A 14,492-nucleotide genomic window follows, 5' to 3' on the forward strand; every position below is an offset into this window, starting at 1 on the left:
TAAAACCCTTATGGGAAAGTCGGTTCCACATCGTGACTGATGGAACGTCGATTGAACCGATCGCGATCTTCGATGGACGCTTCCAATGCACTCACTTTAAACCCGGCACCGAGCCATTTAGAGTCACTCGAATCGATTTATCTCTTATGAATTGCAATCCAAACAACATCCGTCTTCCGTGAATCGTTTCTTCCAAATAATCGCTAATCTCTTCTTTCGACTAATTAACTAATCGTTAATCTAACGTAAGAACTCGATTCAAAATAATTTCCAATCGTTCGAAATAAGTCGTTCACGCGCGATAGCGTTCACGAGCGCACGCTAAAAAAAACGAGGACTACTTGTTCGTCGCGATGTCCCGGGTCAAGCGCGTCAAGTTTTTTACGGTCCCCCGTAGCCGTGACGCAGACGTTCGTCGAGAAGGGTAAAAAGGAAGACAACAGCGTGCGTTTTCTTTTTCTCTTTCTTTTTCATTTTCTTTTCCCTTTTCTTTTTCTGTTTCTTTTTTGCCAGACTTTTTCCCCTCCTTTATTTATTCCGCATTTCCCTTTTCAATGAACCACTTGACATAATCGCATAGATCTGTATTCACATCACATGGGCGCGCGGGAACAATCGCTGTCGGGCGCGCTCGCTTATAATAAAAGTGTAATAACGCTTAATCGTACAACAGTATCGGTGCACTCTGATTTCTATTGCACGTGCGCCGCGATCGATCGTTGACGGCGGCCGCGCTGGAACGCTTCGATTTCTTTTTAACGATCGCTGATAAAGGAAAACAATTTCTATCGACACGGGAACTACCACCAACTCATTCGTCCAACTTGCTTAGAATTTCTCAGAAACTTTTTACAATTCGCAACAGTGAATTTTACAAATGGATTTACCGATTGCGATAAATTGCAAAATAAACATGCTCGTACGGATCGTTTCGATATCCGTCCGGTAGTTCCAGTGGTAATTTCTCGATAATAGCGTCGACGCGATTCCACGGCCGATAATAAATAAGCGAAGACCGTCCACCGATACTCGTATTGCATTTTATACAGTTATTTACACGCTAATTTACACGATCCTCTTCCTAGTTTACGATAACGTTTATAAGTAACTTTATTGCGAACGTATACGCTGACGGTGTCGAGTTGTCCGGACACGCTACGTCGACAGAACAATCGATAACCGTGATCTTTGAATCGTTATTTCCGAGTGGCTGTGCGATTAAAAGTGATTAATAGCTGTTAATTACGATAACAACGGCATCATCGTCGTCGTCGGTTGCGCATCTATGCGCCAAATGCTCGATGCGAGGACTGGAACTTTTAGATTTTTCACACGAAAATCGAACTTTGTATAATGTTTGTTCTTTGGCTGCGGCAAACGAACGGTGTAGACTCTATACGCTCTAGAGTTACAATGGACTAGCTTCGCATCCACTGCCACAAACGAGTTACCTAGCTTCTCGATCAACCAAATTTTCCATACAGTTTACGAGATCCAACGAAATTTTCATTCGAACAAAGTACATTATTCAGAGGGATTTCAATAGATCCTTGGCAGTGAATGCGTTTCATTAAATACACACACTGGTCACCCGAACTGGCGTAGTTTTCTCTTCGGTTCAAGAAACGAAAGCGGTAGAGGATGAAAATAATTGTTTCACAATTACTAGCAGCTAGATGTAGTCAACTAGAAGTTACCGGTAAGTACTCGATCGCAACGCTAGCTAAAACAATCTCGAAGAACGGTAACAACGATCGTAATCTTCCGAACCACTCCGATACCATTCGATCTCGTTCTACTGCGAACGAACGATAATTCAAACGAAAATGGACGAATGGACTAGTTTAATCTTAGGTATCCAACAGAAACTTAACGGAGCGTTTTATTAAATTGGCCAAAATGTCGTTGGAAACTGTCGCTTCGATGCAAGTATAACGGTTCTAACGGTAAGTAACGCATACTCTCTTATCGGGTATCCTGGCCAATTAAACAGTTTGTCGGGTGTAAGAGGGATTAGGTATGTCGCATGGTTTTACATTCCCTCGTTACACCATGACGCTTAACGAAAAGCCGACGAGACTAATTGTTACGGAGTACATTTGATTTTGCTAATTCCCTTATTCTCCCCGAACGTTTGTTCGGAAAGAACGCGGAAACGAAGTTTGATTGTTCGAGTGAACGGGAAGAAAGCAAACTATAGCCCCTTTGAAAAGAAGAAAAATCCGAAGGTCCGTTGAACGGAACAACGATCGATGAGAAATGGTGTCTCGATCACCGGTATTTATCGGGTGTACGGTGAAATTCGACGGTCTATTTCTCGTCGTTGATCTTCGCGAGCTGGCTGGGATCGAGGTCCGGCGCGATCGTGTTTTGCACCTGAATATGACCGGAGTGAAGGGGAGGGCAGAGCAGGGGATGATAGGGGAGGCAGTAGTACGGGAAACCGCCGAGCGCTTTGTTCGCGGGATGAATCTGCGGGCTCGACATTTGCCCGGGAAGTTGCCCGGAACCACGAAGTGGCAATCCCCTCAAATGCTCGTCCGGATGCACGAGAACGCGAACCGCCACGCGCCTCGCGTTTCCGGAATTAACCAGCGCGCCGAGCTCCTGCTGCTGTCGTCTCTTGGTCTTGTATCTGCAATCAGATCGTCCTGGTTAATCGAATTTTGTTCGGCTACTCGATCTTGAAGCAGCGGCTATCGGGATCTCATCGAGTCTCGTCGAAGTCGGGGATTTCGCATTTTAATTAAACCTTTCGCGTTCGATTAACAAATCAACAATGGAATAGAGTAGATATTCAAATTGAACGATTCGAATTCAAACAAGTATTCGAGTTCCAATCTAGATCACTAGGTACAGATCGTTCGAAAAGCGACGTCGCACGGTATTCAGAGCTCTGTCGTTCGTCTTACCGTCTATTTTGAAACCAAATCTTCACTTGAGTCTCCGTCAGCTTCAACCCTCGAGCGAGATCTGCCCTTTCCGGACCTGACAGATATTTCTGCGCCGCGAATCTTCTCTCGAGCTCGTACACCTGCGCGTGGGAAAACGCTGCTCTGCTCCGTTTCTTCCTGCTCTGGAGATTTTGCCCGTGGCTCTGCGCCTCGAACATGTCTTCTTCCGTGTCCTCTGCGAATGTCAGCGATCCCAACCAAAAAGCAATCTATTAATTCTATTATACTGTATGGAAACTCGAATCTAGTAAGCGCAGGTAAACGACTAACCGATCTAATAATAATAATAATTCGCAGGTTTCGGTGAAACGGCGCGTACAAGGTTGCTCCAGGATCGCCTATGGGCTATCGAAAGCTTACACTCGAAACCCGAGTCGCAAAGAGGCTGCAAAGTTGGCGGTTTTCGAAATTTCCCGAGCAAACAAACCGCCTGATCGGAAGCCGATGATCTACCGCGATCGTAAATCAAACGTTTTAGGCTGCCTCGCGGAGAGGGATTGCAGCCAGAGGTGGACCAACGAGCTAGTAACCATCCTCGGACAGCCATAGAAGCGGCGAGCGCTCCGACCGAGAGAAACAACGAGAGAGGCAGAGGCAGAGAGAAAGAGAGAGAGAGAGAGAGAGAGGGAGTGATCCGGCTGCGTTTGATGTCTCGTTCAAACATTAACACGTGCACTCGCTACTCCGACATGTTTACGCTCCTGTTCCACGGTAATTCTCCTCTCTAAGTTTAACCGGTCGCACCGGAGTGCAATCCTGCGCCACCCATCCGACCGAAAATTTTCTACTTGGTCGCCTGGCGGCCGGCGACTTTGTTCCTCGACGCATCGATACGTCCGAAAGTTGCCCGCCTCGTCAATCGGGACGCGATATTGTTACGCGAATCGCGAATACTTTCGGCGAACGTTGTTGGGCTAATCGTTTCTCTCGGCGATTTCAAGTCCGACCTGAAACGACGGGTTCGAGAGATATCGGTGTCTCGAATGATTCCGGGGTATCCTTTCGTTCTTTGGTCAATCGGTTTTCATCGAGAAATCTTGCGGCCAAAGTTCAAATACGTTTTAATAGCATCGAGAGTGAGCAGTATCGATGGAAATATCGACGCTTGTATGCGAAAACTGAGAATATCGAATGGAACGAGAGCTGGCCGATCGAAAGAGTCTAGAGAAAAAGTTTGAAATACCAAGGTGACGACGGCTGATTGTTGAATACTTTCAAATATTATGACGATTGCCTCGGGATAGTCGTATGAGGTGTGTCATTGTTCGAAGGAAATCTCTTGTTCGAGAATCTCAAAGTTAGCCCCAGAGATTTCAAAGTGAAGGGACACAGCGAGGAAAAAATATGAATTTCGAAGATCCCGGCTGAGATCATAATTATTTCGTACATGGTCCTGCGTCAATGTTTATCGGCAGCAGCTGATGGGGGGGCTCGAAGCATTTAGAGAGATCTATATTTGATCACTTTCGACGTCAACTCCATGCCATCTCGTCCGGCTAATGCGTCCCTCCTCTGACGCTCGTCAAACAACCTACGCGTCCTACATCGAGAGTGTTCGAGAGGAGCAAGTGCCGTTTGCCCGCACTCCGATTACACCGAGATGACCCTTCGTACCTTCTGAAGCGACGCTCGTCGATTCTCAAATAAATTGATATGGGCCTTAACCACTGGCCGAATGAAATATAATCGTTGTTTGTCGAATCGTCGAACCCCGCGGCTTTGCTCCAGGAGATCACGGTAATTCTTTGTACACGTGTCAAGTATTATTAATTGCGACGCGTATTAGAGCCAATTCTATCATTTCCATAGACGAAAGTTCTCATTGCAGTACAATTGTAATACAATTGAATACAATTAAGGATTCTTTCGAATCGATGATACCTGCCGGTACACACCTAATGATGTTGAAGGAAGCTAGGAAAGGTACGAACCCCGAAAAATCTATTCTAAGTGACTGAAGATTAATGGCAACAGGAAACATCGGGACTCTAGTGGTGCCCCGATTACGCGCTGCTCCGGGTATCCTGTCCATTACCGTATTAAGTGATATTCCCAGGAACGATGGCCGCTAAAGGGGGTTCGTAGCTCGGCGAGCCAGCCTTGAAACGGTGCCAGCTCGTGCCCACTCCTGCTCACCCTCGAGCGATGAAAAATTGTCGCGGACGAACCAGTTCAAGGTACCAAGGGAGTCGCTTAATTGTGGGTTCGCCAGGATTCTCTCACGAATCTGACACTGACCTAATCATCATCCCCGTTAAGAGGGTGGAAATCGTGCTTTCCTTTTCGAAGGTCCGCCATTCTCCGACAAAATTGCACGTTCAAATCGAAAAATTCCAATCTTTCGATTCTCGTACAACCGGTAACCGGCTGTTTTCGAGCAACTATTTTTCCCACCATTTTTAATGTACTTGTTCGTGAAATTTTCAAGATCTGCCATCGAAGGTACACAGGTTTCGATCGGTAATAATAATTGTTCGTCGAAACGCGATCGATTGCTTGAAAACAAGGTGAAATCTAATGGTAACTCGATCACTCTCGGATACGACTCGTCAGCCAGCTTCAACCCCGAAATCCTCCGCGACCGTCGGATCCGAAAGAATCCCCGAATCGAATCGATCGCGACGCCGGAGAAAAAGACGCGTTTCCACGGAATCGGTGCCCGTCGTAGCCTTGATCTAAATTTGTTTTTGCTTCCGATCCGTGGATCCTCGACCGGCTCGAGACAGTGCGCAACAGTGTGGCCCCGGGGATCGGAACAAGTGCAAGAAGTAGAGTGCCGGCCACTTGTGACGTCTGCCGGGTCGAGCACCACTTATGCTACTAAAATTACATTCGATCACGTTATCTGCGCTCGGGTTAACTGGAAAAAAACTCCCCCCACCCTTGAAAAGCTCGCCTGTTGGAACGGAAAGCGGGCCTAAATGATCTCTTAAGCGTACATCCTCGTGGCAGACACACGATCTTCCAGAAGGGAGGCTGTCTCTCGGCCGTCCAGCGGCCGGATTCTTCGCTCTAAGTGGCCCTGGTCACTCGCTTAACTCGTCGGCTTTCGGTTAGTTATCGTTTGCGATAGTTAGACTTCTTATCTCGAGGCTCTCGTCGTTGCGCGACTAGGTTCTGCTGCCCGTTCGGTCTGTGCGGTACCGGTGCCTCGTATGAACGCGAATTAGGCTCTTCAGAGGGAATCCTTGTCGTCGAACCACTCGCGCGAATTCCAAGGAAATACATGGGAATTCTATCGGAGACGATAGGTTCGATGACGTTACTCTCGCCATACAATAAAGATTCTTTTTCCTAGCTATTTGTACGCACGACCCGCGAAAAGCTGGGTAAACATCCGATGAAAAAATTCTAGAGCTACGTAAGTGGTTACTTATCTGAACTAAGTGGTTTCTGTTCAGATACCAAAGAAAAGTAAGTCATTCCTGTTAATATCTACCACCTATATGGCAATGCATCCTTATCTACTGGCATCAATCTAATCGAGACCGTTCTAATTACATGTTGCCATTGTACTATACAATCAGGAATTTAATAGAGTGGAAAAAAGGGCAAGTTTCACCCGATAAGACGCACTGTCTCGACAGACGTACAATCTGTTTTCCAAAAGAAACTGATTCATCGCGTATTCTTAGCTGATTCATTCGCACCTTTCGTATTCGTGGATGATCGTCGGAGAATCATCATTGAACTTTCGTTGATCGGTCTCGAGAAGTCTGGTGGTTCTAGCGTCAACTATACTTGATATTTCGTCAGATTTCTCTGTTTCGTAATTCGCAAGAATGCAGAAACATCGAGGACCAAGCACTGGTGCGGAATGGTTTACTAGGATTTCTCGACTTACCCAGATATTTATTTTTGCTCATGTCCAGTGCTTGATCCTGCTGCCTCTGAGAAGCTTCCCTCGTGTCCTTCGCCGGCTGATAGGCAGCCATGTTGCCCAGGCTCTCGAGGTGTTTGAAGGTTCCCTGCGCCAGGTGTGGAATAGTAGGAAAGTTCGAGATATTCGCGTGGACGAGATTCCTCGTCAAGATATCCAGCTCCCTGGCCACGCTGAGATCGGGTGACGGTAGCCTGGAGAATCTTGGCAACTGGCTCCGATCCTGCTCCGAGTGTCCTTCCCTCGGATCGCTCTCCGAACACTCGTACTCTCGATGGGATTTCTTGACGAAAGACACCCCTCGCGATTCCTCGAGGTCCGAGGAACGTTGTTCCTGACTAAAGGTTCTCCGACTCAAAATATCGGCAATGCTGAAAGGAGTCAGCTGAGAGGGCTTCGGCGAGGCTTCGCTGCGCTTCTCGTCCTCCATCGTCTCGTCTCTACCCGACATGTCCTTCGCGAAACACTGTGAAACCCTAACCGCGAACAGTCCGTCGACGAAGCGTACAATCTCCGTTACACTCTTTGAACGTTCACAGCTCCGGCGATACTCTGTCTTCCATCCTCTCGAGCAATTGCCAATGATCTACACCAACGGGCGGTCACGATTCTCGAACATGTTCGAAGCTTACGGTATCACCGATACTCGCTCAGCTTCGAGTTTCTTCGAGTTTCTTCGAGTTTCTCTTAATCCTTGACACAGAACAGTTCCGAAGGTTTGGTCCACGATCAACCACGTCCCGACAGAGTCACCGCGCGACTGACTCGCGCCGCGAACTTCCGCGTACGCGTAATCTACGCCCGGTGCAGAAACACCGGCACCGTCCGCCGTTATTAATTGTCATCCGCGAGCACTCGAGGAGGCCCGCGCCCTTCCGCGACGAGCGTGCTTCGGTGAAGTGTGCTTGTCGCGCGCGGAGACTTATTTTTCGAATTGGCCCCGCGGCCACTTGAACCGTGGCCTCTCTCGCCGCCCCCGACCCCCTCCGCGCCGGTGGTCTTCCCCTTCTATGCCGGCCCACCCCCACCAGAAACATCCCTCCACTAACCGGCGAGTCGCGGCGAGTCGCGGCGAGTCGCGATCCGCGATCCGCGATCTTTCCTTCCACGCCGGCCGCGACGCGGTTTGTTACGCGTCTCCTACGGACCTCCTTGCTCGAGGCGCGCCACCGGTCCTCTGGAACGCTACTTTCGACCCATGCGATTATACACTTTTAACTCCTTCGAAGTCCTATCGTAACACGTATCAAGTTTATCGCTATATTTTCATCGTTTTCCGCTTCGCGGTCCTTTTTACCTTCCGTTTGCACGGAAGAGATACCCGACTGTTGGTCGCGCGACTCGATTTCATACATCGAAATCCGTTGAATACTTAATTCACGTATGTATTCTTATCGGATAGTTTCGAAGAATCGCGTCTGCATCTGATCGGTAAATGTTCAATATCCGCTGTAAATAACCGTCTAGCGCAAACGGTGAATCGTTGAAGAATCCTCCAGCAGTCCGAGGGGAGCGTTGATCAGCGAGGAATTCGTGTTTCGCGGGTCGCGGCGTAGGTGGAGCTTTGCGCGAGCTCCAGGTCGGAGCCGCGACGCCCGGCGACGTTTCCGTCACGACGCAAGCCTCGCCCTACGACCAATCCACGCCTCTCTCCGCGACTGTGCTTTCCGGACCGAGCCAATAGACGGTTCAGCGGAGCTTTCCGCGTCGAGGCGATGAGCGACGGCCGCTGGGAGTGGGAATCTTTCAGCGTTTTTCGAAGGGGCGCGCGAAGGGGTGCGAGGAGACGTCTTCCAGGTATCGCGCGTGACGCGTCGCGTCCTTTCCACCAGGGAGTGCTACTTCGATCAAGTATTTACTCCCGATTTGCGGCTCGGACGAAATTTTCGATCGAACAATTAAGAATGGTATCGGGGATCAATGGTAGCCGGGGCAAACTTATTGAACGAAAGTAACTTCGATACAGGAAACGATTCCTAGTTTAAAGCTTTGCAATTCGAATCTACCAAAAGATCGTGAATAAGAGAAGAGTGTTCGAGAAACGCTAATTAGGGAGGAACATTGATCAATAATCTTCTTCGAAAACAATGCTTATCGTTTCAAGATACAATCTCAGCTAAAAGTTTCCAGCGAACCAATCAAAGTTGTTCCGCGTCAACAGCACCATTGTCAAGGAAGGCAAGAACTCGGCATCCCCGCGACACGTTTCCCTCGTTTCCCTTACTTTCCGACTACTTGGAGCTACTTGTTCGCCCGAGGGTGGTCTTTGGGAGGAGTTAAAATCGCGATTTTCGGGCTCCCTCTGAATCGTCGTCTAATGCTTTCAAAAAGTTGCTCCGGCCGTGAGGTAGGTACGTAGACGCAGGCAGCAGTTTCTACGTACTTCGTCTCGTATCCGAGTCGAGAGGAAACTGCCGTGGTGCATATATAGGGTGTGCTTTACATAACAATCGACGCTAAAGACTCGCAGCATTGTCCGCCACGTGCTGCCGGCCGAGTTCCTATGGCGGTTTAATTAAGTGTGAACCACAGGAGCGTGGATCCTCGCGCCTCACTTGACCCGATGATGGCCTCGCGCGTTCCGGATATCGACGTGGAAATTATTCTCCGTCGTCGTCTGTCGATGTTCCTTGACAATCCTCGATATTCTTGGGCCCAAGCGACCCAGTAGCTGGCATTTTTTCGGGAAGCAAACGATAAACGACACATTTCCTCCCATCGCTTCAAATTTTCCAACTTTAAACTTTTAATTTGCTGAAACCCAACCGGAAGATAAATCACCTCGAATATTCTTTTTCTTGCCAGAGTGGCAGCGTACCGGCGATTCTTTCCTCGGCGTCCCCGGCAGTCGAGAAGAAGACAATTAGCGGATGACGGGTAATCGAACCGGAAAAACCTCCGCCATTTCCCTACTGCTCGAGCTGCTCCGCGGAAAGAGGAAGAAAGAGGAAAGAAGGAGAGACTCGCCCGGTACGGGGTGCAACGTTCAAGACGGCCACACCGATCCCGTCTTACCGGCTGCCTCTTTTTCTTCGATTCGATCTAATCAATAATAAATTATAGGGGGATGTCGGTACATCTCTCCCCTAAAGCTAAGCCCTGACCCTCCCGCTCAATTGGTCGCAATTCTTAAAGACCTTAATTGGCGCGGAAAATTATACCTTATTTCAGTTACCCTCGAACGAGACCGGAGACCGCCCCGCGCACCAGCCGCCCCCTCCGCCGAGCATCCAGCAGCTTTATCGTCTCATTCAGCTGCACTTGGTCCGACGATTCGCTTTCTTACGAGTTCGATTCCGCCACTCGGATATTTCTTTTCTCGTCCCCACCCCCTTCGCCGGGGGACTGAGCAATCGCTGGAAATATCGATGGCCTTTCGCTGCCGCGATCGTCCGGCCACTTTCGACGGGGCTGCCTCGTAACAATAATCGCACGAAAATCGTTCTTTCGCGAGCCGGTTTTATAAATAGACGGGCCGGTTGCGGCGGGCCTCGACTCTTTTCCACACGCGAGCAGAGAAAATTCCCCAAACACTCGGTGGCTTTTACTCCGATCGTTTGGGCGCTGCCTCTGGCGATCCTGCGCGTCTTCTTTAATGCTTTTCAGGGATGACCAACGAGTTACGGTATTTCTGTGGATGGTGCGTCGATCACTTTCATTTCGAAGAAATTGCAAACTTGCAAAATTTCAAAAGTGCAATAGAAAGTAGCGTAAAAGAAATATTTAGATTTCCAAACGAAGAGGTATTCGATGTTTCGGACCTCTGAAACGGATAGGATGCGATTCGGTCGAAAGATTTATTCGAAACGATAAATCTTCTGTTCGGAATCTTGAAGAAATATTACTCGCGCATCGTTCGTTTCGAACGATGGTTCTTTTGCCGGTGTCACGTGGAGCGAGAACACGAATCAAAGGGTAAAAATTAGTCCGCCGGTTCCTCGAAGATCGACAGGAAATTCGTGAACTGGCGTACGACGACAACGAAAGTAACGAAGGAGCCGGGAGCGGTGCGTGTGCTCTATGGGCGGGCATAAGAATATAAAAACAAGAAGACCGGATGACTGCTAACTGTTTGTTAGTCTTGGGTTTTAAAGTCCGCACGTCTGTCAGTCCAGAGATGTAATATTAGTGCTTAGTATACGCTGCCACCACCGCTCTCGCTCATTTACTTCTTCTTCTTCTTCTTCTTGCTCCTCCCTCTCTTCTATCGCTGCTTTCATCCTCTCTTCGTTTACCTTCTCCTTTGCCGTTCGTTCCTTCGACGTTTCAATGAATCTCCTTGTAATTCTCGTTGTAAGATTAATTGAAAAGCTTCCTGTGTTATTTCAACGAGTAAATCGTAATCGCGCCGTTGACATTTAATTGTTCTTATAGACTAATTTGTCGAAAGAGCGATCAACTATTTCATTTCGTCCATTGTAATAAATATAAAAAGATTTCCTATCGAAATCGTGGTGGTGTATACGATTTATTCCGCACTCGATTGCGAAGCTTTATCGGGTTTCATTGGTCGCCCCTATAATTTCCAGTGTATTCAAGTTGATGCGGTTTAGAAATGACATCAGGAGTTCCTGTTCTTTTAGTGCTGCCGCGATGCCGGTAGTTTGTGGATTCGCTGGTTTATTAGAAACTATTTTCAGACGTTTGTAGCCGCGAGCTCTAGCAGTAATGACGATTCGGAAGGTGAACGACAGTGCTACTATTTCTGATTATTCAAGATCCGTTTCATCTTTCGTTTCCGGAGGTTAAATTATACAATCGACATTTTACAAGTTCAGCGAAGATATTTCGGAGGGTGACTTTCTTCGACTGAATCATTCCAATTCAGAACTATCGATGAGAATAATCGAGTGGTAGATCTAAGCAAGATTATTCGGAATATTCGGAATTAAAGCAACACTTGCGACAAATAGATCAATTCAAACGTAAGCGAGAAGCGGAGGTCCTCCCTTTAGATTTTAATCCTAGAGTGCGTTAGGGGATGATCTCGCAAAGTCGATAAAGACGTCGGCGGATCTACAGTGGGTAAAGTAGATATCGCGTCCCTTACTCCTGTCGCCTCGTCGTTCGACAATGTAGATTCCTTTTGCGCGGTATCGCCGGAAACTGTCTTACCGATCACCGATAGTATTAAAATATTTTCAAACTCACGCAAAAATGTCCAAACGGATCTGGACGAATATTTGAGAATGCGTATAACATTCTTACAAAAAGAAATAGTCGATAAAAGTTTGCATTGAAAATAGATTTAGAAATTATCAGCGGCATCAAGATCAGCGTATATTTAGCCCCTTTATGACGCGTTACACTGTACGTCTTTGACATGCATTCATGCATTACTACGTCATGCTCCAACTTGGATAGAGGTTGTTTGTCGAGTAAACTCATTTGCAGTCGTCGAACGCGGAGCACCTACCATAAATACTCTTCTAATTGGCGTTACATAATTCATTGTCCACTAACAGGCACGTTTCATCGATAACGGTAGGCGCCGAGCATATTTGAAACGGTTGTTCGAAGTACTCGCCAATTTCTCCGATTCGTTTGACCAGCAAGACCTTTAAAGACCTTCTCGAGGACTGTTACCAAAGAAATCTGATGGAAGCAACGCGATTAATGAACCTCGCGATGAAAAAGAAAGGCATATGCATATGCACGCGTGTGTCTATTTGAACAGCATCAACCTTCCGGGGATTCACCTAGCCCCTATAAAGTTCCCTTTCGCTCGTAGCCAAATAGGATCGAATTTCAACGTTGAATGCCTCGTGATTGATTATGCGAATACACGATATCCTTAATGGGGCTTTCAGGACACGTCCTTACGTCCGGATGTTGGAAGGAATTTAGCGTGGTGCAACGACACGAGTACCGATGCGATTCTTAAGCCGAACGACAAGGTGTGTTTATTCGGATCTGTGATTATCCAACCGATTTATCCAAAATATTCTACCCTCTTCTCTAACATTGCGAATCGCGCGTTTCACAAGTTACTCGAAAATTCCCTGTCAATTGTAGTGTAATGAATATTTAAATGAACCCTTCGATCTTCGATATTTGTCACGGCTGTGCATTCTAAAATGATTATCGTCGCTGTAGTTTTCCCAGAAGGATAAACGGTTGGTTGGTAATGATATTATTGTTAAACTCTCCCCGAGAATCGAGTCTCCGGTGTTTCCTGAAACGAGATTAGAATTGACGCGACGGTTCCAAGGCGTACCGCGCGTCGCGGTGCAGCTTCTGGATTACGTCCAGAGAAACGAAACAGATTCGGAGCAACAAGTGCACACGGGTGCAGGTGCGTGCAGACGCGTACAGGTGCACACCGTTCCCTCCGCGAGGGTGGCCTGCTCGAAGGTGTGTATGGGAAACTACCACGTGAGCCGGGGCTAATATCGGCTTCGACATTTTTATCAGCTTGTTCCCATGGCCCTTTATGGCACCAGTAGCACCATGAACAACGATTACACCGACGCGGATCGTCTATGTGAAGGCACTTGACTGCCAGATGACCCGTCGTGCTCGCGCGATAACCTAAAAGGCGTCCATGGCTTCGCTCAAGCTGTCAGAACTCACCTATTTATAAATGCCATTTCGCCATATTTTTGTTTTATCGATCTGGATCGCCGCCGGTGAATTATCTCTCGCGACACCGCGGAAAAATCCTCACCTTGAACTTTCGGACGCGGATTTTTCGGCATTTTATTTATCAATTGGACGTCTCACCGGTGCACTATTCGGTTAGTTACGAGATACAGTTTATAGTGTAGTTACGAGATCAAGCGTGTTCGAATAATGAAATAGATGTTCAAATTATCAATACTTCAGACTCAAATCTCAAGTGAAGATCTCCAATTGTATATAATCAATTTGTTGGTATCACCCTCGAATCTAGTGGATGCTTGTTAAATTCTAACGAAATAACTTGAAAAGAAGAAAGTGTGATAAAGGAAGGAAGCACCGATTACCGGAAGCATGAAGAAGAATCGGCTCGAAATCACGTAAACTTAATACTTTATTGTCATTTGTTTCATTGGCGCAACCAATGGCGCCGTCTCGTTCGTCGAAGACAATACAAATTCACACCTGAGATCGCATCCTTCCGATCACTCCGAAATAAACCCGCAATAATCTGCTGTAATTTCCGCCGGACCGCACCGAATACAACTTGAACGTCCCGAGCAGATTTCGAGCGACGGAAAAAAGGCGCCAGTGAATTATGAGAAACACAAGGTCTGCGGAATATACGAGGCGACCGATGTTTCCGCAAAAGCCACTTGAAGCGATTTCCGTCTAGGCCTCTTGAGCGGCGCTATTTCGAAGGGAATACCTTGCCTAACTAAAAAAAGAAAGAGAAAGGGAAAGAGAAAGAGAGAAGAGAAAATACAGCTGCCAAAAGCACGGCCTTAAACCTACGTAATTACGCCTAACTTAAAGCTATTCTATTCTTTACTCTTTGGCTATCTATTTGGTAACATAGCAAAACACTTGTCGGTTAATTAAAAAAAAATAACGTTTTCGGAACTCTCCGAACGATTTGTACAGCAACTCTGAAACGATTTCTCTATCCGCGTACCCTATCGTCTACAACCCCCCGAACTCAACTTCACAATTTCGAAGCACTAAATACGTCGGTCTCAAGATGCTCTTCTCCGTGAATT

General features: G+C 47.3%; 1 protein-coding gene across 1 annotated transcript; it reads right to left on the reverse strand.

The window, feature by feature from the left end:
• Positions 1 to 442: 442 nt before the first annotated feature.
• Positions 443 to 7,733, reverse strand: LOC116429913 (uncharacterized). Its single transcript, XM_031983438.2, has 3 exons — positions 6,799 to 7,733; positions 2,913 to 3,129; positions 443 to 2,635 (listed from the first exon to the last, which is right to left on the reverse strand). Exons 1-3 carry the CDS (start codon positions 7,283 to 7,285, stop codon positions 2,311 to 2,313), a joined length of 1,029 nt encoding a protein of 342 aa, XP_031839298.1. The 5' UTR covers positions 7,286 to 7,733; the 3' UTR covers positions 443 to 2,310.
• Positions 7,734 to 14,492: the final 6,759 nt, after the last annotated feature.

This window comes from Nomia melanderi, chromosome 2 (genome assembly GCF_051020985.1).
Source record: "Nomia melanderi isolate GNS246 chromosome 2, iyNomMela1, whole genome shotgun sequence".
Classification (NCBI taxonomy): Eukaryota; Metazoa; Arthropoda; class Insecta; order Hymenoptera; family Halictidae; genus Nomia; species Nomia melanderi.

Bases quoted from the DNA above. Each gene is read 5' to 3' on its own strand.
- LOC116429913 (XM_031983438.2), bottom strand. From the start codon at position 7,285: ATGTCGGGTAGAGACGAGACGATGGAGGACGAGAAGCGCAGCGAAGCC. The intron at 3,130-6,798 runs GTAAGTCGAGAA...TGACATTCGCAG, and splicing joins GAGCAAAAATAAATATCTGG to AGGACACGGAAGAAGACATG. The intron at 2,636-2,912 runs GTAAGACGAACG...ATCTGATTGCAG, and splicing joins ATTTGGTTTCAAAATAGACG to ATACAAGACCAAGAGACGAC.